Source organism: Perna viridis, chromosome 4, assembly GCF_037379345.1.
Source record: "Perna viridis isolate PV_CMFRI_1.1 ecotype Kerala chromosome 4, ASM3737934v1, whole genome shotgun sequence".
NCBI classification, from domain to species: Eukaryota; Metazoa; Mollusca; class Bivalvia; order Mytilida; family Mytilidae; genus Perna; species Perna viridis.
In genome coordinates, this window is record NC_142448.1 from 1,350,712 (window position 1) to 1,376,033 (window position 25,322).

Below are 25,322 nucleotides of genomic sequence, written 5' to 3' on the forward strand. Positions count from 1 at the left end.
AGTTACGGTACTGGAGCAGTTTGTTATTGCAAATCTTGGAAGGATTGAACTGAACCAACAGATCATGAGTATCACAAGTCTTGGAAGGATTGAACTTAAGCAACAAAGCATGAGTATCACAAGTCTTAGAAGGATTGAGTTAAACCAACAGACCGTGAGTATCACAAGTCTGGGAAGGATTGAACTGAAGCAACAAAGCATGAGTATCACAAGTATTGGAAGGATTGAGTTGAACCAATAGACCGTGAGTATCACAAGTCTTGGAAGGATTGAACTGAACCAACAGACCATGAGTATCACAAGTTTTGGAAGGATTGAACTGAACCAACAGACTGTGAGTATCACAAGTCTTGGAAGGATTGAACTGAACCAACAGACCATGAGTATCACAAGTTTTGGAAGGATTGAACTGAACCAACAGACCGTGAGTATCACAAGTTTTGGAAGGATTGAACTGAACCAACAGACCATGAGTATCACAAGTCTTGGAAGGATTGAACTTAAGCAACAAAGCATGAGTATCACAAGTCTTAGAAGGATTGAGTTAAACCAACAGACCGTGAGTATCACAAGTCTGGGAAGGATTGAACTGAACCAACAAAGCATGAGTATCACAAGTATTGGAAGGATTGAGTTGAACCAATAGACCGTGAGTATCACAAGTCTTGGAAGGATTGAACTGAACCAACAGACCATGAGTATCACAAGTTTTGGAAGGATTGAACTGAACCAACAGACTGTGAGTATCACAAGTCTTGGAAGGATTGAACTGAACCAACAGACCATGAGTATCACAAGTTTTGGAAGGATTGAACTGAACCAACAGACCGTGAGTATCACAAGTCTTGGAAGGATTGAACTGAACCAACAGACCATGAGTATCACAAGTCTTGGAAGGATTTCTGAATCTGCAAACCATGTCTTCACACAAAAATAAACATGTTCCTAATTTGGCAAATCTAGCGAGCGGGGGCATCATTGGTGTCTTATAGACACATTTGATTTGCTACACACGAAAAAATCTTTACTAACAAATGACACGGGGGCTCCTTTGATAAACACGTCTTCTAGTCTATTCAGTGATTGAAAATTAGTTGCAAAGGTAAATTAGGTAGATTTCATTTGAACACATGGATAAAACCTTGTGAAGGTGATCAACAGTATCATTAAATATCTTTGTTTGTTGTATTGATTCAAGTGATGTTTATATTACAGACCAACAGAGATCTTGCCAACCCTCCACCTGGTACAGTTGTAGATCACAGTATCACCAGACGTGATTGGTATGTATAATTATAGGGTCTTTAATAACAAGTCCTTTTTATTTATTTTTCAGAAAATAATAACGAAGTATTTTAAATATCTTCCTCTTGCTGCAAATGCTTGGAGGTTTAAATCATTTAGTATACCAATTTCAGCTTGTGACCAAATTTCACTCTCTCCCATGATTTATCCTACTATTGTTCAATAACTATTATCACATGTAAAGATGATACATAAGTATGTGTTTTGTAGGTATGATTACTACTTGGTCAGTCAACATGTACGTCAGGGTACTGTCTCGCCGACCCATTACATAGTGGTCCATGACAGTTCTAGCATGAAGCCTGATCATTTACAACGTCTTTCTTACAAAATGACACATCTGTACTACAATTGGCCTGGAACCATTCGTGTGCCGGCCCCATGTCAGGTAATTGTAGTGTTGTTTTTGTTGGTTTTTTTTGTCTTTCAAAATACTTATGCTTTGTTAGCTTGTGGTAAGGTGGTGTGATTTTTAAAATTTATCTATTAACCCTTACCATGCAGGAACCGTATATACACAGTCATGGGCTGTTTTCCTATTTTTGGGTTCTGGCAATTTGATTTTTAGCTTTAGAAATCACAATTTGATTTTATATGCAAGCAGAGTGAATATGCTTTAAAATGAGGCTATGTTATACAGGGTTTTATCAAAAATAGGGACTTGACAGCTGAACAAGAATTCATGAGTTAAGAATGCCACAAAAAATTGTGTTGATGTCAACCCCATATACTAACCACTTCCGATTTTAGGCCAATCTGAAGCCAAATATTGCAAAAAATCCTCATTTTTTCTCATGAGTGACACCTCTGGGGACCCCTGACCTTCCACTTGTGACTGTAATGAACAATTTTTGGCTTAAATTACTATCTGAGGGATCAAGCTTCGGAAAAATTGCACTTTGGACACTGTGTTAACCGTGGTTTGCCACACATCCGGTGAAAAGTGACCATTATCAGGCAACTGACCCATTTTCCCATGTATTTTTATTTCAAACAATTCAGCATAGTGAATGTTAAGTTGCTAAAAAACTAACAATTGTATTCCACTTTCTATTCTTTCATTCATATCTAATTGCACAATATTTATTTCATAAAATATTTTTAGAGAAATATATTTGGATTGTATGCTCACTGAAAGATCTTAAATAGTTTTTATTGCATGACGAGTTGTAACTTAACAAATATGAGACCTCACTTTATGCATCGTTTTGATTTCTTGAAAAATGTCTGTGTCAAAATGGTATGATCAATAAGGAATGCAAAGATATACCATACCACAATATATCATGGTATTTTGCCGGACAATACAATACACAATACAAGTGAAGCTGCTTACGATGCTGACAATATTGATTTTTTTTTTAATACGTTAAAATACGTTGTTAGATATTGAATTTGGAAAAAACCCTTTGTTTTTATGCTATGTGCAAAATTAGTGTTATTTATTTTTATTCACATAAGCGAGCTTAATTGAAAAAATGGAAACCGGCATTGGAACTGGAGCCATTACCTTCTGGGTATTCGTTTACAATACGTATCATGATACATATCATCATTTGTCCACAATATTGCATTACTTATCATTTGTGGTTCTTGTGTATAACTATTTGTAAATGTAAATTCAGTTCAGGTGATTTTGCAAAATAAGTAACAATTATTCATATTAGAATAAAGAACACAAAAGAATTTGATGTGAAAAACTATTTCTCACAGTTGATTTTAACCTTAAATGCTAAACTATGGTATATATGTATGATTATGTCTGTTTCTGTTTGTTTTTCAGTATGCCCATAAGTTGGCTTATCTGGTTGGCCAGAACATTCACAAGGAACCAAATTCAAGTTTATCTGACAGATTGTTCTTCTTATAAAAAGGAAGCAGAGACCATGGAGTTTGGCCTCTCGTATAGGTCCTAAGTGAACAAACAACAATTTTAACTGTTTGAAACTTTTAACAGGAATCTAGTTTGATCTCATTTTAATTTCTAGAAACATTTTAAGCAGCAATCTGCCTATTTTATGGAGTGTCATGGTGACAGAGATTATAGTTATGCAGATTACAGTACTATTTTTTTCCTATCTTATTGGTAGTGTTTTGAGAACAAGGTTGTTTTTCAATTTTTTGTCTTATGCAGAAGTGTTTTTGTGTTATCTTTTTTTCTATAAATTTTCTGAGTAGTAATCTTATGATAACATATTATGGTTTACATTTGTCTTGGCTAGAGATGCCTGTTCATGAAAAGAAGTACATTGTATTCTGATATTGAAAAATTTTTAATGTTTGATTTCATGATACTTTCTTTCAAAGTGTTATATGCCTTTGTATAGTTAACTTCTTACTTGTGTTAAAAGTCAGTTTTTTATATAATTGATTGTATAGGATTTTGCTTTTTTGGTATAAACCTTGAATATGTTGATATTAATGTTCAGCAGTTTACTTATGCAATTGAATAGTGCAATTTAGGGAAACTTATATAAAATGTTATTAAGCGAAGCATGTAATTATAGGTGAAGCTATAAATGGTGGTGATTGTGTTAGCCCTGTTGTAGTGTTCTGACATAAAATGGCACCTGAAAATGTTTGATTTGAAAAAAAATAATCTTGTGGTTCTTTAGTTCGGTGAATCTGTATTGAGATTTTCTGCTTTGGTTGTCAAGTTGGTCTAATAGTCGACTTTTGGTTGGTTTCATTTGCAGTTCTAACCTTGCATTTAACAGGAGGGGTCCAAATTATCTCGGGATTCTAACCTTGCATTTAACATGAGGGGTCCGAATTATCTCGCGATTCTAACCTTGCATTTAACAGGAGGGGTCCGAATTATCTCGGGATTCTAACCTTGCATTTAACATGAGGGATTCGAATTATCTCGCGATTCTAACCTTGCATTTAACAGGAGGGGTAAGAATTATCTCGGGATTCTAACCTTGCATTTAACAGGAGGGGTCCGAATTATCTCGGGATTCTAACCTTGCATTTAACATGAGGGGTCCGAATTATCTCGCGATTCTAACCTTGCATTTAACAGGAGGGGTCCGAATTATCTCGGGATTCTAACCTTGCATTTAACAGGAGGGGTCCGAATTATCTCGGGATTCTAACCTTGCATTTAACATGAGGGGTCCGAATTATCTCGGGATTCTAACCTTGCATTTAACAGGAGGGGTCCGAATTATCTCGGGATTCTAACCTTGCATTTAACATGAGGGGTCCGAATTATCTCGGGATTCTAACCTTGCATTTAACATGAGGGGTCCGAATTATCTCGGGATTCTAACCTTGCATTTAACATGCTTCAAAGGGGTCCGAATTAAACTGTTTTATTTCAACAATTGTTGATTTTTTTGGCTTTGTATTTGATTTTTCTTTTTTGGCGTCTTTGATGTGCTGAATCTAAAAGTTATTTGATTTCGGAATTTGACCATAATATGTACATGTCCTATTTCCATAACTTTCCATTTTATGACCAAATTGATTTCAACCAGAGAGAGTAATAAAGGGAACAAAGAAACCTATGAATAAAAAATCAAAATTATAAGATATATTTAGCTTCAATGTAATGTCTGTTAATGCTTTTTAATTGAGGCTCAACATGTCTAGTTGAATTGAGCTGCTCCTCGTGTAGCTTTTTTAACCATTTTAATTCAGCATCTGATATGGTGATATGAAATGGTTGTTCAGCTTTTTTTCAGTTTGCAAGTTATTGGGTACTTATTGAATGTCATAGAAATGTTAGTTCTGTTTTTAAAAGGATACCTCAACAATTTTAATGTTACATATGTAAATACAAGAATTCACATATATCCTTGTATGAAATCATTTACATAACTAACTTGTACATAAAACCATTAAAACAGAGGCAGCAGCATGTAATTGTGTCATTACATGAGTATCTCATTTCTCTAGGAAGGGCTGATATAAAATTATGATATATTTGTATTGGTGTTGGTAACTAAATACAAAAAAGAATATCTTTTAATTTATACCTAAAATTCACATACACATTCAATGGAAATGTAGTCTTTTGGTATAATACTTAACTTGGCTAATATTAAGATTCTCTATAATTGTATAATTACAGAAGAAGAGTACAATAATGATTGGTGCTGATCGGTTGTATCTCCTATGTTGTGTTGTCAGGGATTTTTCTTATTATTTCAAGGATTGAGTTTTTAGTCATAACTTGTGTATATATTTAAAGTTCTTTCATAATTTGATAGTGACCTAGTGGTTCTTTATTGTACAGTTCCTAACCAGTAAGTTTAGTTTTCTATATTTTCTATATTGAACTATTTTGAATTTCAAAAAATTGGTTATTAAAACTCCATGATCAGGGATGATTTTTTTGGCTTTTTAAATCAATACAGTTCTCTGTTGGTAGACATCATAAAATCATCCCTGAATTATTTAAAATAACAAAAAAAGAGGTAAAAGGTGAAATTGTGTCAAGAAAGTTTTATATGTTAATTTACTTGTGTATTGGTGTCTTAAATATACATTAACTGTAGGTCCACATTCTAGCTCAGTATTTGTAAGGTATAGTTTTATAAGCTTATAACCATTTTTTAAAAGCTGTCATTTCTTAGTGAAAGCTTTCCCAGATTTTTGTTACTGAAATTGTTCTATTTAAATAAAACACAGGATTGCATTGTCACTGTTTACTATTGAATACTAAAACATGCTGGTAATTTGTTTTTCTGTTGATGACTTATATTTCAGAGGAAATGTACCGTGGTCTCTGGAGAAATGTTTTAGATTGTAATGTGTCATATATGGTAGCTGATTAATTAATGATTTTATGCCTTGCATCTGAAGAGTATTTTTACGGTCATCAGAGGTGAAAGCCAGTCAACACGGTCTGTTACATTTTGGGGTACCTACTTTTTGTAATCTGAAACTCAAAAGGTCTTTCATCAATACTATTCAAACTTCACACAGTGTTTATATACATATTGAAGGTGTGCAGTTTTATTACGGAAAAATTTGGTCAATTTTTTCTACATTTTCAGCATGTTGAACATAGTGACTTTATGCTGTGGACAGTATAACAAGAATTGAAATGATGAATATGTCAGAGATAACAACCCCACCGGGATGAAAAATGTTTCTCAAGGCCACCCGCAGGTTTTCAGTAAACAATATGAAAACCCTCACACCACAGGCAGCCTACAGCTGGCCCCACACAAAACATACTGTGAAAGTACTTTAATTTGTGAATACTAATTTTCGTGGATTAGGGAAGAAACACATGTTTGTGGATTCTTGAATTTATGAGGATTTCAGTATACCCATCAATGGAAATCTACTTTTCATTGGGAATCAAATTCCATAGTTTGGTTTTCATGGGTAGACCAAACCACGAAAATTGGTACCCCATTAACAATAGTACTTTCATGGTACACAAATACAGCTAAATAGATGCTCCTTTATACTCCAGGAACTTAAAAATAAACTGAAAGTGAAAAAAACAATGCATACAGAGGTAAGAAATTCCTGACCGGGGGGGGGGCGGGGTTATTGAAGTACTATGGCATGATCACAACCCTCCACTTTTAAATCTGGCCACTGTGGAAAAAATATGGAATTAACATACCTAAAAATCAGTTTGAAAAGGACTAAGACACAACCCATGTCATGTCAAAAAACTGCTTTTAAATAGTGTTTTTACATAGTATTAATTCCTAATAGAACAATAGGAAATGGTTTTGTGCAGGAGAAAATTATATAATAACCGAAATATGCAATAAAGCGATATGCGATTAAGTGGAGTTGAAGGTCAATAAACAAGACAAACACAATATATATTATTATTTATTTGTAAAAGAACAATACAATGAGAAGGTCTATAACAATTAAATACCAGATCAGAAATGTTGAACAGTGATATCCCTGGTTGATCCACAGTATCGTCGTCTTACCTGAACTCACAATTCCGGTAAAATCGTAATTTGGGTTATAAGAATAACCCGGTTATTTGCATGATTTTTACTGGCAAATAGGCTATGCAATTAAGCGGAATCCACTGTAATATCATAACAATATTCCTTACAAATGAGCCTATTCAACAGTTTAGTTAACTTATTTGGTGAGTATTGAGCTTTCCTTGCTTAGTGAAGAATATTACCATAAAATATAGGGTGGGAGGTACCCACAATTATTCAGCGTTTACAAGTACATCTGTATTTGAGAATGAGTTCCTTCTATTGGTTGAAAAAATTTGTGAATGTTTATACCAGCTTGTGATATCAAAATCCTTTACGTAGTTACTCGTTTGTTACTGGGATATATAAAGAAAGTAGCTGGATATTGACTTGAAATAAAAACAATGTACGGATGAGGCAAAGCATTGTTGTATAAGGCGAGGCTTGCTGAGGGTTTTTCCTGAATCATGCTGAATTTGTAAATGGTTTTTATTTCTAGTCCATATACGGTCATTTTCTTTATACTGCAATCTTTATCATTTTTTAATCAAGTTATATTTTTATACAAAATGTTTTTTTTACATTTCTTACCTACTTGTGGCCCCTGATAGTGACGCAACGACAAACAGGTAGTTCATGCAAGGGTAGGAAAGTAGGCAGGGCCTAAGAGTTGTACACTGCCAGTGACCATATATCATCAATAAATATACAGTCAACACATTTGGGTTGCTCAAATAGAACGATTGCAGTATAAAAAGATTTCTTCCGTTAAAGTCGGAAATATTGTTACAAATAGGAGCAAATCAAACTAATTGTGGTATGTAAACACCATATGATCGTGACAAGGGGACATCACCATCTAAAAGCAGATAGTTAACAATTGGGAATATTATTGTAAATTTTAGTACCTTCTTAGTGTAGTCTGTAACTCATAAAGTATCAAACTATTATTATTTTATCTTTGCACTGTGTTTATACACATATTGAAGATCCCTCATTATATGCAATTTGATTTATTTTATATTTTTGCCAAAAATTTGCTGTCATAACATGGTATGGCAGTGTCATCATAGTCTGTAGATACTTGGTTTTCTTCTGATAAATAGAATATAAGTTGGTTATCTTTTAAAAATTTTATAAGGTTCCAAGTTTGTATTGATTTTTGGGGTTATGGCCCCACCTGTTTTTGAATGGGGCCAAAATTTAAGTATATAAGTGACATGTGGATGTCTATGATATTGTTTCACACTATTTTATAACACAAAGGTCAGACAGGTTGATTTTGGGAGTTAAGACTTAAACAATTATGGAATGAAGGACAGAAATGAGCCCTTTTCCTGATGTCTGGATGATAATTTGAGTTATAAGGAATGGACCTCTTTGAAATTGTACTACAAGGTTCTATAACACAAATGACCAATTTGGATTGATTTTGGGGGTTGTGACTTGCACCAGTTTGAGATTATGGGTCAGAAACAAGTAGTTCTTTTATGAGTTTGGACAATAACTTCACTACAAAGGAATGGATCTCTGCAATTGTACCTAAGGTGCCATTCCACAAAAGTCAAGTTGGAATGACTTGAACTATTGAGGCACACTATCTGGTCAAATTCTCATCTTGTTTGAAATAGTTTTAAATCACAATCAAAACTCAGAGCTGTATCAAGCTTGTGTCCAACTGTGTCAACTGTTTACGGGGCAACCTTTGTGGTCATATTTAGCTGCACCATGCAATGTATTTTTTATGTTAAACTTAGTCATTTTTTTAGCAGTATACACTGTATCATTAGCTCATGTAACCCACACTAGTTTAACTTGCCTAGTGTTTTTATACAATCTAATGACACTACAAAAATCAATATTGATTAACAATTCATCAAATTCTCATTGACATTGCTGCAAGCGTTTTTAAGTTGTAGTTCAGACAGCATTAATTCACCCCATATTTGTACTAATTAAGTCCCATAACTCAAAAATAAAATTGAAAGGGAGCTCACATCAATAGAAAAAAAATTCTAAATTAAAATTGTTGGCAGCATTTTTGAGTTATTGCCCCAAGTGTGAATAATGGACGGACACATGTATACTTAATGTCCTGTCTAGACAGACAGGTGTATAAAAATAATAGGTCCCCCAACTTGTGAGGATATCATTTCTTGAACCCAAGTCAACTTCATTATCAAATTAAATGACCTTAGTGAGCGCGCTCACATACCCCATGTTTGATACTCAAAGTAAATTTGTAAGAGAAAAACATGTAGAAGGACCCCGATAAAAAAGGAATAAGAGTGGTTTTTAGGCTTTAGACTTTTTTTCTTCTAACTAAATTCTGTTACTCAGAATGGTAGTTTCAAACTCTAGACTCTAATTTCTTTGAGTTTTAGTAAATCCAAAGTAAATATCATCGTAGCAGAACAAAACGTACACTTGACCTGTAACTTATCATGGTGAACTTGTATACCAAAAATCATGTCATAATCTGCTAGCATGTAGAAATAAAAAAGTCGGAAATCGGTTATTTCTGTGAATTTAGCTATTTCAAGGCCCATAATTTTGGTAAAAATCATTGGAGTGGAACCAACTACGAACTTGTCCAGTAACTTATGTTGAATTTCTGTACTAAAAATTATGTCAATATCTGCAAGTGTTTAGAAAAAAAGTCCAGAAACTTTTTTTCTGTGAATTTTGCTAAGTTCAAGGCCCGTAATTTTGGTAAAAATCATCAGAGTGGAACAAAATGTAAACTTGACCTGTAACATATCATGGTGAACTAATATACCAATAATCATGTCAATATCTGCAAGTGTTTAGAAAAAAAGTCCAGAAAACTGTTACTTTTGTGAATTTTGCTAAGTTCAAGGCCCGCAATTTCTGTAAAAATCATCAGAGCGGAAAGAAAGTTAAACTTGAGCTATAACTTATCATGGTGAACTTAAAATAAAAAATCATGTCAATATCTGCAAGTGTTCTGAAAAAAAGTCAGGAAAACTTTTTTTTGTGAATTTTGCTAAGTTCAAGGCCCGTAATTTTGGTAAAAATCATCGGAGCAAGACGAAAGTTCAACTTGACCTGTAACTTATCATGTTGAGTTTCTGTACTAAAAATCATGTCAATATCTGCAAGAGTTTAGAAAAAAAGTCCAGAAAACTTTTTTTCTGTTAATTTTGCTAAGTTCAAGGCCTGTAATTTCTGTAAAAATCATCGGAGTGGAACGAAAGTTACACTTGATCTGTAACTTATCATGGTGAACTTACATACCAAAAATCATGTGAATATCTGCAAGCATTTAAAAAAAAACTCCAGAAAACTGATGATGGACTGACAGACGGATGGGTCGAAAAAAACATTATACCCTTTGCAACTTCTTTGCATGGGGTACAAATATATTTTCATATGTACATCTTTTTACTGACTTATATATCACTGTCCAGATGTACAATAATACTAAAAGGATTTGAAGTATATTTTAATTTTTTTCATAAAATATTTGTCTTCATGAAAGGATGATCCTTTAAAATTTCAATTCAGAGTTTTTGAACTTTGGAACAAAAGGTGTAGGTGTATCATAAATGATGAGCAGATTTTGATTTCTCAAGAATTAGTACAAGTAAACTTTAAAAGGGGAGAAATAAAGACATTGGCCTAAGACAAGAAGAAGTGGAGAGCTACAGTGGTTAATCTATGTCCTTTCATGGGATGAAGTGCATTATGATCACGTCTAAAGAAGACCAAATTACCATCAAACAAACTTATCATTTTTAATGCAATAAAGACAACAAAGACATTAGGGAAAATTTTAACATTTATTACTTCATTTCTGTCATAATGATTTTTAACAGTAATTGTCTCTTCTATCAAACAATGAGGAAATAATGTAAATGATTGCTACACATGTTATGATGTCATGCCTTTAAAATCATCAGAACTCAAGTTGAAGTAACACCTACCACAATCCTTACATGTAGTTATCTAGCTCAACAAACCAGCTGTCTTTATCAACACAACACTGAATGTCATACACAGTAGAAGCTATCACCTGGTGCATTGGTGAATGGGTGGTAAGAAAATTTCTGGGATGAAATTTTTCATGTTTGTATTCGTATTTGTTGTTCCTTTTTGTGTTTGTCTATTTCTTCTTTGATTCTATCTTCAAGTGCATCTATGTAAGGCTGAGTCAAATGTTTATCATTTCCTATTTTCCTTGCCAGAATGTGTGGTCTATCATCCTGCCAAATAATAATTCATGTCAATCATGTACATATTATTTACCATTAATAACAATTTAAATTTATAATATCATAAATCAAGCCTATTTCTTATGTGAAATACAATGTACATGTTTAATGTTTTTAAGCACCAATTTTATACTACAATTATCTTATGTTCTGATAAAGAAAATAAAAGACATTCAACTTCAACATTCTACAGAAAATTATATTCAGATTTCTTTTTCTTGTTTTGCCTCTTCATGTCTTCATGACTGATAAAAATAAAATTACTAATAAAAATAATACAAACTAACATGATAGACAATCAGAGATGAAATATTGCCCTCTCTATCTTCAAACTCTAACTGGAATAGCTCTGATCTTTCATCTAAATTTCAAAGATAAACACTAAAATGTATCATCCATAATTCCTAATGAATACCAAACTACAAATTGATTTTTTGATGGAACTGGTCTATAGGCATCTATGAAGAATTAAGGTTTTTGTTACATTGAGATGTGAGCAATTTAAATTTTGAAATTTGAACCTATTTCGGTTCTGCTACACCTCTAAAACCACTATATGGATTTTAATGAAACTTTCAGGAAATAATAAAAAGCCTTCAAGGTAAAGACATTTTGCATCAGTTATTAAGGGGATTTTGATACAAATGAATTTTAGGTTTTGAGTATAATAGTATAGCATGAACTTTGTAAAATTATATATCTCAGACTGATGTTATGGGGTTTCTTCATGACAATTCTAGTTTCAACCTTGTTGCAATGATTTCAATTGTATAAAATGGAGAATTGAGTCCTACACCATCACTTATCTGAGAACAATTCTTACGAATGTGTTAAATAATCACCCTGGGAATGAAGGCTTATATCACATTTGCAGATTAAACTTTTAATTGGTATGTATTATGTTAGAGTAATTGTATACTAAAAACTAAGGCATTACTGGAACATTAATTGATATCCTGCCATGTTTAGTGAAACAAGCTCACCTAATTAATTTTTTGCCTTTCAAGGGCATTAACTATCCTGGTTAAATTTTTGCCTTCCGAGGGCATCAAGTATAAAAAGGAGTTGTTTGACAATTTTGACTCGGAAGACTTTGATAGGACTTCTCATAAGGATCATATCATCAAGGGAAAGTTTCTTTATATCTATCATAGTTTACAAGATGTTGGTTGAAAACTGCTAAAAATATCTTTTTTCGCTTTTCAAGGGCAATAACTCTAACAAGGAGTAGTCTGACAACTTTAATCCCTACAAACTTTTGTAGGCCTTATCATAAGGAACATTTCAGCAATTAAAAGTTTCTTTCCATCTACCATAGTTTTCAAGATATTGGCTGAAAACACTAAAAAAAAATTAAAGTCATTTTTCACCTCTAGTAACAGCAGCCATGTTTTCGTCAAATAAAAAATTCTCACACCAGTTCTATGCAGAATACCCTAAAGAACATTTTGTTTGGTTATGATTTGTCTAGTATTTTCAGAGGACAATAGTTAACAAAAATTATTAACAATGACAGAAGACAACGATGGATACCAAGTGATGGCAATAGCTCACATTTTTTTGGCATTTATATTACAAACCTTTCTTCTGTCGTGTTGGAGGCACATATACATCTATATTTGGCTTTTTTGGTTTCTGATTAAATTTTGGTTTATCCTGCTTCTTAGCCTTCACCTCTTTGTCATAGTTGTCTCTGAAAGATATGACCAAGTATATATATGTGTTAACAATGCATCTTGCACTAACTTTTTTTTAATAAAAATATAAGTAAGAGTGGTGTGGCTGTTGCCCGAATAATGTGTCTTTCTTGTCAATGAACATTTACAATAAAAGGTAAAATTATTTGAATATGAGACAAAATCTTGTCTACATGTACATCACAATGATGTGTGGTAATGTCAACAAAAGAGGGATTCTCTAGTAAAAAGACCAAATCTTCCATTAAAATGAAATCTTTGCAACAATATAATAATATGATATAAGCATGCAGGAAAATGAACTGGAAACAAACGAAGTGGGTCAGGCTTGCATCAATTGCCCTAGAAGTGTTCAACATCCTAGTTTTTTATGGTAATGTAATGTAATAAAGCTCGAAAGTTTAAACAGAATACTTTTTTCTGGAAAAATATTTGAATAAACTTATCTGTAAAGGTTATCTTCACTGTATCATTGTTTAACCTCTGAATTATGTTTATTGTTTTTATTTGTTCTAATATTGACTCTATTGTTAATAAAGTAATTTTATTACATTTCGTACTTCTTCCTGCCAATACTTCTCACGAAGACCTTGTTTTTCTTAGACATTTTAATAAGTAGGTCAGTATTTACAATCATAATAATTTTCTTTAACGTTTAATAGATGAATATCCAGGCTACATTCGTCGAAGGCTCAATATTTTAACCACTGTAGAGGGGTTAACCCAGTATACTTGGAAATTTGAACTTAATTTAACAAGAACAGGTATGGTGTATATGTCAAAGCGACAACAACCCCACTAGGATGAAAATGTCAGCCCAAGGTCACCCACTGGTCTTCATTGAACAAGGAAACCCTCATACCATAGGGCAGGCTGCAACTGTCCCCAAAACATTATTTACAGGTACAGTGAAAGAGTTATATAATATATAATATACTCAAGTAACATTAAAATAAACTAAATGTAAAACCAACGAACCAAGACATACAGAAGCCAGAAATCCCTGACTTGGGACAGACACAAAAAATGCAGCAGGGTTAAAATACTCCAGCTTGATCACAATCCCCCCTTTAAAATCTGGCCACTGTGGAAAAAATATTACACAATAACTGGTCAAGGAGTAGCTCTTGCCAGCAGGAAATTCTTGCAAACCTATTTTTTGTCCTCTCCTATGAAACTATTCCATGCCAAAAATTCAAGAAAATATGTCAAACAGATCACTGACATTTTGCTAAAAAAAATGAGCAATCATTCAATGATTTTCATTGAGGAAAAATATTTTGATGAGCAGATTGGCGAGAATTGCTTCTATCTAAAAACAGCGAGATCTACTCTCTGACCAGTACTAATCTAGTACAGGGAGTGTATATTAGAGGAAGAAATCATTTGTAATAATCTATAGAACACTGCTGTTGCTATTTGGCTGTTTATTTTTCTCAAATTTCTCTGTTGAAAATAGGGTAAAGTTGCTAAGGGTGTAAAAACCACTGAATGGATTTTGCTGTGTGATGTCCCAAATTAATGATAAAAGATTGGAGATAGCAACATATATTTTTTATTTATTTAAAATAAAAGAAATATAAATATTTTCCATTTCAAAAGTAGGTCTTTTCAGACAAATAAGAGAAAAAAAATCATTTTTTTAAAGGTTTTTAAAGTATGATTTGTCATTGAATTTTTATGAAAAATATTGCATTTATTAAAATGAAATTAATATCAAATGAAGGAAAAAAATCTGCTGAATGGCAATGGCCGTTTTTTAATAAGTGTGCTTTGAAAAAACAATAGAACGATGATTATATGAATGTACCTATGTCTTGTGAAAGAAATACAAAATTTTCATTTTCCAGTAAGCTGTTAATCTTTGTGTCTTTCTGTTTGTTTAACAATATGAATTTACTACCATTTAAAAGATTAAAGAAACTTCTTTAAAATGATATATTTTTATTACATAACAAGGTGTTCTCTTTATTTGATTTCTTCATTATTACGTGATATTTCCAGCTGATAATTGGACACATTTACAAAATGATAGACCTCATGTATCTAGGCTAGAATTAATGATTTTTAAAATGCTTTTTGATTGTGATTTTTATTTGATTTTCAGTTTTCAAAAATACCGAAATGTGTAACCTGAAATTCCTGTACCCAAAATCAAAGTCCGTAACTTTTGATATTTATACAACTTTATTATATATTTCACATTAGAATACCATAATATCATTAAAACATTCAAGAGTGATAAATTAGAATTGCATCAGATTTTATTTAAGAGACTTTCATTTTCATTCTTGATTGTAACCAATATATGCTGGTACAGAGATTCATGCTACAGTACAATAATACGGAATTCAGACATTTCTTTTTTCGAACAATATCAAATCTTTCAAAACGTTATCCAAAGTCTTTAAGTGAAGTTTTAACTTCTGAATGATTTCAGAGGAACGTAAAATTGGGACTGGAAACTGAGAAATAGTCAATTATTAGTTGGTATGGTAACATCTGTTTACAGTTACACATTTTGGACTTTTGAGAACATGATATCGACTGAGTTTGCAATTGAAAATATCATACATGTCTTCAACTAGTTTGAAGTTCAGTTGATTTAAAACATCATTCAGAACTTTAGGACCAAGTTTCAGTGTAAAATTACTGATAATGATAGAAAAATTGACGACATAGTGATTTGGGTACAGGAACTTTGGTATGTGAACTGGTACCAGTAACATCTTGTGTAACTACAATGCTTGCAGCTATCAACCAAACACTTACCAGTCTTGTTGAAATAGTAACTGACCTTAAACATGAAGCTGAAGATGAAAAAGTTCATATGACCACCCTCATAGGAAATCATATGAAATAGATAACACAACAAGTGAAAGCACTAATTGATTCGCTTGAAAACATCATTAAACACCAAACATAGCACTTGATTCTCTGCATACAAAAGCCAATATACTGGATAATGACTGAATGAATGCAAAAAAAACCAAGCTGAAGCACTCTCAAAAATATCTCAACATCCAGAATCCCAAGATGACTCATTCACACAGTTAAAAGAAATTCTTAATAAAGAAAACAGCTTTATACCTCCAATTGTAGAAACAAAATCTCCTGAAAATCATGAAAATGGTGCTAAACCCAGAGTAAAAATTGGTAAAGGATGCATAGATACATTAATATTAAGTGACTCGATTCTACAGAAAATCGACACTCGTAAGTTTTCACCAAATGAATCAACACTAAAGCGTTATATTCGTGGCAGGGCACAAGTTTGTCTTGAATATACATGTATGCAAAAATCAGGCAATCCTATTCCTGATCCCAAGAGAGTACTACTCCACATAGGACCTAGGTATTTACATGGGAACAGAGTAAAACACAAGGAATGCAAAGGACTTTTTGAATATATGTCCAATTCCTGGCCCGAAACACAAATATTTGTATTGCCAAACTTGAAGAGAAAAGACATACCTTACTCTAAAATTGAAGAAGCAAACAAAACTATCAAAGAAGCCAGTCTTAATATACAAGTAGGTAAGATAACCCTTCTTCGTTCGTTTAATCCATCAGACAATATGTTTTATGACAGTGCACACCTCAACAAACAAAAAGGAATCCTGGCTATTGTTAAATATCTGAAGTCATCAATGAATATTTCACAAGGACCACCATGGGGGAAGTATACACCTACAAATGATCCAAATGACTCACAATCTGGGAAACATCCTCAACAAACTCCAAATTCAAAAAATCAAAAATAATAATATTCAATTCAAATGGTAAAAGTTTTCTCAACCACTTTAGTATTGATAAAATTATGCAAGAAACAGTAAAATCTTGCTGCTACATTTTGTACCTGGGGATTACATTTAACTACAATGGTAATTTGAATCTATTAAAAAAATAACCTAATGGAGAAGGGAAGAAAGGCCTGGTTTAAAAGAAAAAAAGTCATCTCTATAGATGTTCCTTGTAATTTACTTGAAAAGTTATTTGACACTTTGGTTATATATGTGTGTACCTGTCATTCTTTATGGGAGTGAGGTCTGGGGAGCTGGAAAATCTTTCAGTGACTCTGGCCAATATCAACACTTACATTTGAAATTCATAAAAGAAATCCTTGGAGTAAATAGTTAAACTACAAACATTGCATGCTTAGTAGAACTGAATAGAACATCTCTACATCTAAAAGTTCAATTGAATACGATTAAATTTTTATACCATATCCTTAATTCCCCAGATACACTAGTTTACAAAATGTTCAGAGAAGTTAAAAACAACTTGTGGATGTTCCATGTAAAAAAATATACTAAATAAATTAGGGTTCTGTCATCTTAACTTACAACTTTATAACCTAAGATTTTATATCAAATGAATCACACAAAGACTACACTATCAATTTAAGCAAAATTTAGTAGGCTCACTAGCTATGAGTGAAAAACTCTCATTTTTCCATAAAATATTTATTCAATCTAAAAGACCCCCATATACTGATTTATATAAATCTAAAATAGAAAGGTCTATCATTAGTAAATTTCGTTTGATTGCACATGCACTAGAAATAGAAAGGGGACAGTACAAAACTACAGAAAAAAAAAATATATTTGTAAATCATGTGATAGTGGGAACATAGAGGATGAATATCATTTCTTCATTTTCAGGTGCACCTGGTCCATGCTCCCAGTTTTTAGTGGAGTCCGAGTAGCTCATTTACTTTTGTTACTTTGTATGTATGATTTTAGTTACTTTATGTTCTTTGTTGTGTGTGTCTGTTTTCCATGTCTGGTCTTTGTCCCTGGATTACATTCTTTTGATTACCGCTATAACCTTGGTTCCCTCGATTACTCTTTCTCGGTGTGCACCCACTACAGACCGCAAAGAAATCAATACAGAATGAAATTGGACAGCCATAATTTAATTTCTTCATCAGCAAAACCTTGCCTCACACCGAGAGATATAGCATATATATTAAACAGTAGCTCTTTAGAAATACTAAAAATAACTATCAAATTCATCAATGAATATTGGAATCGAAAGTCAATTTAATGTAACAGAAATTATATCAATATATAATGTTTAAACTGTAGATTAATCTGTTTTGATCAGATTTACACCACTGTCGCAACTAATCCGAATTTCCTCTGACCCTGCAACCCTCCTCTTTTTTATTTGGATATTGATATGTCGGGTTGGGGTCAGAACGATGTGCCATACAAAAAGTTGGAGATTCAGCGGTACGGCGGAGTATCGCCCTTCACACACTTCTTATGACTTCAATGTTAAAATCGTGTAGGTGATGCATACCTAGTTCGATTCGGGATTAATTTTTCTTTATGCTGATGTAAGTTTATCGGCTATTTGTCATCAAATCTCGGTAAAAAGAAGTTTGAAAGCCTTGACCCAGGGTCAGCAGCCATTTACTTTCGATTTCCAACTTTGAGTGACACAAGCGAGATTTGGTCGTATGCAAATGAGATTCCGTCATGCACAGATGGTCACGTGAGATCAACAAACACCTCCTTCTTTGTGTGTCAAAACAAGCGTGTGTACTGGAACAACATATGAAAACACGTGGTTGGATCCAATGTACAATTACTTTTGGTTGAACTGTGAATTTTTTAGATGTGTAAAATATTACATGTGGCACCCCATCCTTAGAATACCCTAATTCAACTGTTTAAACTCAATTTTCGAGCAGGTTATTAAAATATTGGAAATGCATTGGGGTGTGTGTGTGTGTGGGGGGGGGGGGGCAGAAGGCAATCAGATACATTTTCTACTAGAATTTAAATTGCTTTTAAATAGCAGTTTATAAATTTGTTTTGCACTTATTTTTAATCTTCAATTGCTTAGATTCTTAATATATTGAAGTTTATCATAATGTTATTTCAATGTGAGATTTTATCTGGCAGTGTAACTTGTGATGAACTGGATGTCTGTATACCTCTTTCTTGGTTTTTTTTTGTTTAGATTCTATGGGGAAGAGAGGGCTTAGGGAACCAACTTATATTAAGCTTGTGAAATATTTTTTCTTTCACTACCAAACTTCTCTGCATGGATTTATATATAGCATATTTAAGCTTTTTTGTTTCATTATGTTCATGTCTGACTTTCTACACAAAAATGTAGTACTTGCAACTACCTGAAGACCATTCAAATTTCCTCTGATCCTGCAAATCTCCTCTTTTTTAATTAGTTATGAGTATGTTGAGTTGGGATATCCAAATAAAAAGAGGGTCGCAGTTTCAGAGGATTTTCAACCTAAGTTAAAGATTAATATTATTTTCAGAAAAAAACAGCCATATCTCTTTGCATTTTATTAAAACTATCAGTAATACATATACGTACTACCTCATATGAACGTATGGTTGATTCTTACAACTGAATACCAGTGTGGTTCTGTTGACTACATGTAAGTCCTAACAGGTTACCATAGATGAGGACATAAATTCCAAATTATACTCTTTGGTCACAATAAAAGATATCTACATGTATTCACAGGTCTGAATCAAATTATCTCAAATATTTAAACGACCCCAAAAATTGTTCACTCGCATATTGGTTTAGATTTGTTGTGGTCATCTGGAGACACTTGGTTTTTGTGAAAATTTGAGTATTAGTTGGTTGATCTTTATAAATTTTACAACAAGGTTGCAAACTACAACAGGAAGGTTGGTATAGATTTTGGAGGTTAGAATTGGGGGCATAAATGGGTCCTAAAACAAGAAATTCATTGAATTAACAATACAACTCTAATAAAAGTATAGCAATGCCTATGATATTCACAATATTCTATACCACAATAAACAGACTTGGATTGATTGTTTGGGTTGTGACTTAAGCCAAGTAAGAATAAAGGGCCCTAAACAAGTATTTTTCCCCTTGATTCCAGAAATAAAGAGGAAAAATACTTGTTTATTTCTGGTTTGGTTTGAAAAATTTTGTAGAAGTCACATCAAAATCCTTGCCTGCGTTTTTCAATTAGATTTCAAATATCTTTTACAGTTTTCAAATTATAAAGGAAGCCACGCCCTAACAAATCATATTTTTTTAGATAATGAAGTACAAAGTGATCCATGAATGCACTCTAAAGCAGACCTTTATACTTGTATTGAATTTCAAAACGTGCAATATTGTGTCCAAATGATTTGTTGTGTTCTTCACCTATGTATGTTATGGTGAAAGTTATAACATTCACATTATTTAATTAAAAGTTTATTTGGAATTTACATGAGTACCTACATGTTTAAACAAAATGTTGCACTTGTCTCTATTACTATGTGCATGCATCATAAATAAAACATGTTTATACACTAGTAAACTTAGTTACATCTTCCAGTGACAATATTCTTGTAGGATTTAGGGGGCAGGGATTTGATGTCAGATAAGAAATTTTTGTTGCACAAACACAAAAATTTAGTTTTAATTCAGAAGCAACTGAAATCAATATTTCATTTTGAAAAAAAATGCCTTGTTTAGTAATTGGGGAAACATAGAATCATTATTATTCTACTTTTCAATGGAGGAGTAAAATATTCCTTTCAGGATTTGGAACATTTTTAAAAGATCACTTGCCCCTTGCTAATAAAATGGTCGATGCTTCAGAGATTGAACAAAGACAGAATAATAAAACATAAGACATGGTCCATTTCACAAATCATTTTTGTGCAGCAATGCCAAAAACATCATTCTGTACAAAAAACATTGTGATTTTAGGATTTGAAAGTCAACACAAATATTAGTTGTTTCAATTTGCAGATATACAAATGTACATGTACAAGTATATATAACTTTTAATTGTTCCATAAAACTGACACATCAGATGCCTCACTTAGCTCCAATACAACAGATATGTCCTTATGTCTTTGGTTGAAGCTGCAGTTAGATTGAGAATTGTGGAATCTATTTTACTTTGAATAATTCAAACTTTTCTATGGTCCTCTCTAAAATCTAATCACCTGTAAAATTAAATATGGTTTTTATTGTGTAATGTAAAAAAAAAGTAAATAAACAATGTGTGTCAGCTCAAACAGTAACCCTTTACAAAAAATGCCCTTTTACATGTAAAACATAAGTTATTACACATGGGAGGCAGCTACCAGTACACTGTGGGTTTGCTTTTATTAAAATATATACAAATTTGCTAGTAATGTCACATGTTGTAATTGTCATTTTATGTACATCAACAAGACATTCATGTAGATTTCTAACTGTACTGCATACATTTCTTTTTGTCACTATATACAACATACCATTCTGATATGCAGTGTGCCTCATCATATGCAATTAAACATATTTTTTTTTCAGAATATGTTTCTAACAGGATGTCTCTCTAATGCTTTTTAATCACATATTCTGGTGATGCCAGGAGAATGGTAGCACAACCTTCTTTGATACCTGAAGCAAAAAGCAGTTCATTGAAAAGTTGTTATTTCCAGTGATCATGCTAAATGTACACAATTAAACAGAACTGTTTATGGACTTGAATCATTCATTGATTTCACATAACATTTCCAATACATGAATATATTGCATTTTTGACAAGACACCCCCTCACTTTTTTCCCATTCCTAATTCATTTCTTCATAGTTACACTGGAAAAAAAATAAGATTATTTTTAACTCAATGACAAACACATACACCATCCATTTGTGTTATGTCCTCATAAATTTCATATGAAGAAATCTTATGGCTCTTAGTTTCTGCACCTGTTCCTTGATAAGATATATATGTCCAGTGGGGTATAAATAGGCTGGTGTGGTGTGCTAATGAAATGAAAAATATAAAGACATCAGCCACCATTTTGATGGATTTGCTTTTACAAAAAAAAAATGCATGTGGCATAATTTGGTTCAATTTTTGGGAATAAAATTGTGGGAACAGAATTACAAAGTGATGGGGGGCAAGGGATAAAATTAATGAAAAATTAAGTGAAACTTACTAAAACTACTGTTAAAAGTCACATTGAAATTTGCGTCCATCAAATATACAATGACCTCTTTCATTTACCACCTCGATTTCAAATCTACCAGTGTCCCACTTCAGACTTATCGACTCAATGTTGTTCCAGTACACACGCTTGTTTAGTCACACAAAGAAGGCAGTGTTAGTTGATCTCACGTGACCATTTGTGCATGACAGAATCTCATTTGCATACAACCAAATCTTGCTTGTTTCACTCAAAGTTGGAAATCGAAAGTAAATGGCTGCTGACCCTAGGTTAAGGCTGTCAAACTTCTTTTTACCGAGATTTGATGACAAAACTTACATCAGCAGAAAGAAAAATTAATCCCGAATCGAACTAGCCACTAGTCACTAGGTATGCATCACCTACACGATTTTAACATGAAAGTCGTAAGAAGCGTGTGAAGGGCGATACTCTGCCGTAACCGCTGAATCTCGAACTTTTTGTATGGCACATCGTTCTGACACCATCCCGACATATCAATATCCAAATTAAAAAGAGGAGGGTTGCAGGGTCAGAGGAAATTCGGACTATGTCGCACCATGGTCATAAATTTAGTTTAAAATGTATTTATTACATTGTACTGTGCAAATAAAATTGTCTATTGTCTATTTAAAATAATCAAACCTGTCTACTTGGTTTCTAATTATACTTTTCATAAAACCGTGCTCCATATTAATTTTAGTTTTGTTATTTGACATTTTTAAGCAGATAGAATATAGAATAAACTTGCTACTTCCTGTGCAATCGTCACTAATATTTGGGGTAGGTGGATAAAACCTAAGTACAATGTCGGTAACAACTCAGTTGCAATTTATGGTTTTACTGATTTGGCTTATTATGAATTTCAGAGACAGGGTTCTGTGTGAAGTTTTGCTAATGTTTTATATGCATATTTTTATTCAATTAATCTATTAAAAACACGGGACTGTATTTTGTCTTTTATTTGAATATAATGACTCATCCGGGAACGGTCCAGCTATTAGAATGGGTCAACTGAATCTGATGACGAAATCAACATACATATGCCGGCATGGCGTCGAACGAATCACCAACAAAAGGGAAATCCTCAAAAAGGAGCATTTTGAAACGGTCTCACGAACCAACAATCACACATGAAGAAGATGATAATCCGTTAAAAGCCATCCTTAAAAAATCTAAGAAACCAAAGGTAGATGAATCAATCAGTAGTGATGTTAAAACTGTGGCAGCAACCGATGTTGTAGAAAATATAACGAAAACTGAAAACCTGTCACCTACAAAAGTAAAATCAGAGGTTGGAACTTCCCAAAACATTGATTCAGATGAAAAGAGCAAACCAGATATTGATGAACAGAAATATGTTGAGGATCTATTAGAGGACGATTTTGATAGCAAAAGGAAGGGCAATGCAAATGACAAGAGTAAAACAGCTGATAGCATTGCCATTGAAAAAGCATATAAAAACCAAAAGGATAGCAATCCAGTTTCTTCCAAGGAGAAGAAAAAAGATAAGGAGAAGAAAGATAAAAAGGAAAAGAAAAGAGAATCAAAGTCACCTGAAAAGAAATCGAAGCAAAAGGAAAAGGTTAAAATTGAGGAGGATGACATTGACGATGAAATTGGTACTGTCTTAGAAATCATATTGAATTTTTTAGTCATGGTCTTCTCTGTATTGTTATTTTGTGTGTTCATGACTTCTTATGCAGAGGCAGTAAAGTATGTCCTTTTTTTATTTGATTAATTTAAGAATTCATGTTTTCTTTATTTATACAATTTGAATTTTGAGAAATGTTGTAGATAAAGGATAATTACTTGTTGGTTTTGAAGTTTTGTTAAAAATAAAGGTTCTAGAAATTTTATGAATCTATTATACATTTTTATTCACAGAGGCAGTGCAAGATCCAAAAGTTGACAGAAGTCGAATTTGCCCTTACCTTGACACTATAAACAGGTAGCTGTAAACTCTCATTTATTATTACTTACTATTACTAGCCCTAGAACTCTAGATTTCTAATACCGATGGAAAGTCAAATACACTACAGCTAACGACCATTTTGACGATGGAAATCTCCCACGGTGGACAAATCAAGTTGTCCAGGCTTTGCCCACCCTTAATGCCCACGGTGGACAGATGTCCACGAGCCCACTGTGTCAGGTGGACAGTATAGTGTCCACGCCCATGGTATCCGGTGGATGCATGATAACATTTTGATTGGATTTAATCCATGATCGGCAATTTTATTACAATGTTCAAATAGTTGACTAATAATAGAACAATGTGTCAATCATTACCTTGACAGTGAGAATCAGTTTTCTTTCACGTATAATTGGCCTCAAGCCAAAATTGTGAAACCACCAGGTGTTTACTTAGGAATTAATATAATTAGGTTTTTATATGAATAGGATGCTTTAAACTCTCGTTTTTTTTTGTTTTTTTTGTTTTGTTTTTATTTTTCATTTTTTCTATTTCTTACGGCCCACATCGTACTTAAGTCTACCATTATTTGGTATCATCAAAATGTAAACCTGGATTAATCTGAAACCAAAGTTGATATAATTTTTAAAGAAATTCATAAGGCCTTAATTTTATCATTTCCAGTTGCTACATGTTTCATGTAATAATATTGTACACCTGACCTGTCACCAGATTGTTATGAATTGTAAATTACAATGTTCAAGAAAATTGAGTATTTGCGAACTCCTTATTTTACTGACAATCTATTTAACGCAGTTGTATTTCCTACGTGAAAGAACGGATTTGAAGCAGACACGTGCAACTTTAACTTATGGTCTATAAATAACCAATTTCGATATCGTGTCATTTCAACAAAATTTGAAAGCGGGAAGCATCGTTAGAAGTTTGTTTGTCTGTTTGTTTGTTGCGGTTTAATGTCCGAGCAGCAATATTTCAGCTATATTCAGACGATGAACATGAAATTGATGATAAAATGAACATGAAATGGTGATGAAATGAAAAAGGGATGGGACACAAGGACAATGGGGTCGACAAATTTAGATTGCCACTGGAAATAAGGAGAGGTGGGTAGGGTCGGGCAATTTAGCCTCCTGTGGCAGAGCCCTATGGTTCCTACTCCGGGAGAATACCACAGTAGGGTTCTTTAACGTGCGAGGAACGTGGCATCTTTCCCAACATGATGCACCACTATGGTTTGCGGTCGGGTTTTCCATATTATAGCCTGACAACCCAAGCATGCAG

The 25,322-nt window shown here is 33.0% G+C and overlaps 3 protein-coding genes across 3 annotated transcripts in view; 2 read left to right on the forward strand and 1 right to left on the reverse strand.

Moving 5' to 3' along the window:
- LOC148618384 (piwi-like protein 1) overlaps positions 1–5,956 on the forward strand; it is a 65,893-nt gene extending 59,937 nt beyond the window's left edge. Inside the window, exons 19-21 of the mRNA XM_088577267.1 lie at positions 1,216–1,283; positions 1,516–1,693; positions 3,089–5,956. Of these exons, the coding sequence (XP_088433393.1) occupies positions 1,216–1,283; positions 1,516–1,693; positions 3,089–3,175 (333 nt within the window). The 3' untranslated portion in view covers positions 3,176–5,956. The remainder of the gene's footprint in view (positions 1–1,215; positions 1,284–1,515; positions 1,694–3,088) is intronic.
- Positions 5,957–11,012: 5,056 nt separating this feature from the next.
- On the reverse strand, positions 11,013–22,908 carry LOC148618387 (UPF0561 protein C2orf68 homolog). The gene is made up of 4 exons (XM_088577274.1): positions 22,751–22,908; positions 13,039–13,151; positions 11,746–11,819; positions 11,013–11,449 (listed from the first exon to the last, which is right to left on the reverse strand). Exons 1-4 carry the CDS (start codon positions 22,822–22,824, stop codon positions 11,309–11,311), a joined length of 402 nt encoding a protein of 133 aa, XP_088433400.1. The 5' UTR covers positions 22,825–22,908; the 3' UTR covers positions 11,013–11,308.
- A 210-nt stretch (positions 22,909–23,118) lies between these two features.
- The window catches only part of LOC148618388 (ubiquitin carboxyl-terminal hydrolase 39-like), a 38,129-nt gene continuing 35,925 nt past the window's right edge, over positions 23,119–25,322 (forward strand). The window contains exons 1-2 of the mRNA XM_088577268.1: positions 23,119–23,727; positions 23,993–24,056. Coding sequence (XP_088433394.1) covers positions 23,157–23,727; positions 23,993–24,056 — 635 coding nt within the window. The 5' untranslated portion in view covers positions 23,119–23,156. The remainder of the gene's footprint in view (positions 23,728–23,992; positions 24,057–25,322) is intronic.

Coding starts and splice junctions, on each gene's coding strand:
- LOC148618387 (XM_088577274.1), bottom strand. CDS start 22,824: ATGTCAAATAACAAAACTAAAATTAATATGGAGCACGGTTTTATGAAA. Junction 11,820..13,038: donor TCCAACACGACAGAAGAAAG/GTTTGTAATATA, acceptor TTTGAAATTTAG/ATGAAAGATCAGAGCTATTC. Junction 11,450..11,745: donor CATCTCTGATTGTCTATCAT/GTTAGTTTGTAT, acceptor ATTATTTGGCAG/GATGATAGACCACACATTCT.